At 36.0% G+C, this 1,688-nt stretch overlaps 1 protein-coding gene across 1 annotated transcript in view; it reads right to left on the bottom strand.

The window, feature by feature from the left end:
• The window catches only part of LOC108745436 (NGFI-A-binding protein homolog), a 36,746-nt gene that overhangs the window by 6,361 nt on the left and 28,697 nt on the right, over positions 1-1,688 (bottom strand). Inside the window, exons 3-4 of the mRNA XM_018481595.1 lie at positions 718-855; positions 7-82 (exon numbers count right to left, since the gene is read on the bottom strand). Coding sequence (XP_018337097.1) covers positions 7-82; positions 718-855 — 214 coding nt within the window. The remainder of the gene's footprint in view (positions 1-6; positions 83-717; positions 856-1,688) is intronic.

The following is a 1,688-nucleotide window of genomic DNA, read 5'->3' as shown; positions in this document are numbered from 1 at the left end:
CTCTTGGCGGCCGCGGCGGCGGCGACGACGGCAGCGGCGGCGGCAGCGGCGTTTGTCGGCACAACCGGCGTTTGAAACAACGCTGCAGAGATGCACAATTTCGATGCGTCACACGCAAGATTTCATTGTGTGTTTCAACGCAAAACACGTGAATGTTATGTAAAATTCACACGAGTGGAAAACGCCATATTCGGTTGATCAAGGTGCTTCTTCGTGTTTACATTTCTTGAATTTATACAATTTCCAGTTCAAGCTAAATGTACGCTGGTTTTTTATCAGTTTTGAAAGACAGTCCTAAACCGAAGCTGGAGTAATATCACAAATTAAATTGACAAGCAATTTAATATTATTGCCGCAATTTAATTTGTGATATTACTCCAGCTTCGATTTAGGACTGTGTTTCAAGACTAATAAGTAATCGGCATACAGTTAGCTTGAATTGGAAACCGTATAAATTCACAAGAAATGTTATTAGGTACGAAGAACCTCTTTGATCAACACTTTTACTCATGTATGTTTAATCTCATCGGTCGATTTTTCGTTAACATTGTTCATGTAAAATTTCGGGAAACTACATAACTGAGCGATGGGGCTTGGGATCGTATAGACAGACGGAGAGAGAGAGAGAGAGAGAGAGAGAGAGAGAGAGAGAGAGAGAGAGAGCGACTGAACGAAAGAGAGAAAGAGAGAGTGTATATTTAAAGCATGATACTTTACAAGGATTAGTAAGCCACTCCTGCAAAGCTTTCTGAAGCCTCCTGACGTGGAGTGGCTTGCTTGCCATGCCCACCAGTGCCATGATCTCCAGGAACTCCTCTTCGCCCGCGTCGCACAGCTGTTGCACGTCATCGCCTCCTATAATGCGATGTCATGCGATTTATTAGCGAGTCACTCTCGCGAGAATTACGAGGTGTCATTTCCCTAAGCGAATTGCCTTTAAACTGAATAAATTCTAATTTCGAATTGTTTTTCTCCTTATAGACAAATCAGGGAAATCATTTAGAATTTTTTAATTTTAGGCGATTTAAAATAAACTCGAAAACTAAATTTCAGTAAAACAAAAATTGATTATATATATAAAATCATATTCTTCAGTTCAAGTAAATTTCAACGAATTGCAATAAAGAACGATTTTCTATTATTGTTAAAAAAAAAATTGATTCGGAATTAGCCAAAACATCCATAAAGTTCATGGGAAAACAATACATCAAAAAATATTCTCAGGAATTTTTAAAACAGTAAAAAACGCATCGAGCAATCTTAATTTCTGAACAATCAATATTTTATGTCTACTATTAGATTCGTACAGCAGAAAAAAATATGCGATAAAATAAATGCTCCAGCCAGAGAGTTAATTAATAAAAGAATAAATGCTTTTGAAGTGTTTGCAAATCAATTATTTTTTTAAGAATATTTTATAATAACAATTTAATATCTTTTTTTCTCTACGATCTCCACAAAAAATTGTAGGGATCTAAGTTTAGAATTGTGCATTTATAGGGATAAGAATCTGCGAATACTGCGTATCAAGATATCTCCTAGATTGGAATATTTTCCCGGGATCTAGAAATACACATATATATTGTATCTGTATTAGACAGATTAGAAACTGAGACTGAGATTGGATTGGCATTTAATCAATCAAAAGAAAGAAAACAAATATCAAGTTGTATCATGTAGCTTGTGTC

Source organism: Trachymyrmex septentrionalis, unplaced genomic scaffold (genome assembly GCF_001594115.1).
Source record: "Trachymyrmex septentrionalis isolate Tsep2-gDNA-1 unplaced genomic scaffold, Tsep1.0 scaffold14, whole genome shotgun sequence".
Taxonomy (NCBI): Eukaryota; Metazoa; Arthropoda; class Insecta; order Hymenoptera; family Formicidae; genus Trachymyrmex; species Trachymyrmex septentrionalis.
Note: the sequence above shows the minus strand (reverse complement) of the source record. Positions and strands in the feature narration are given on the sequence as shown.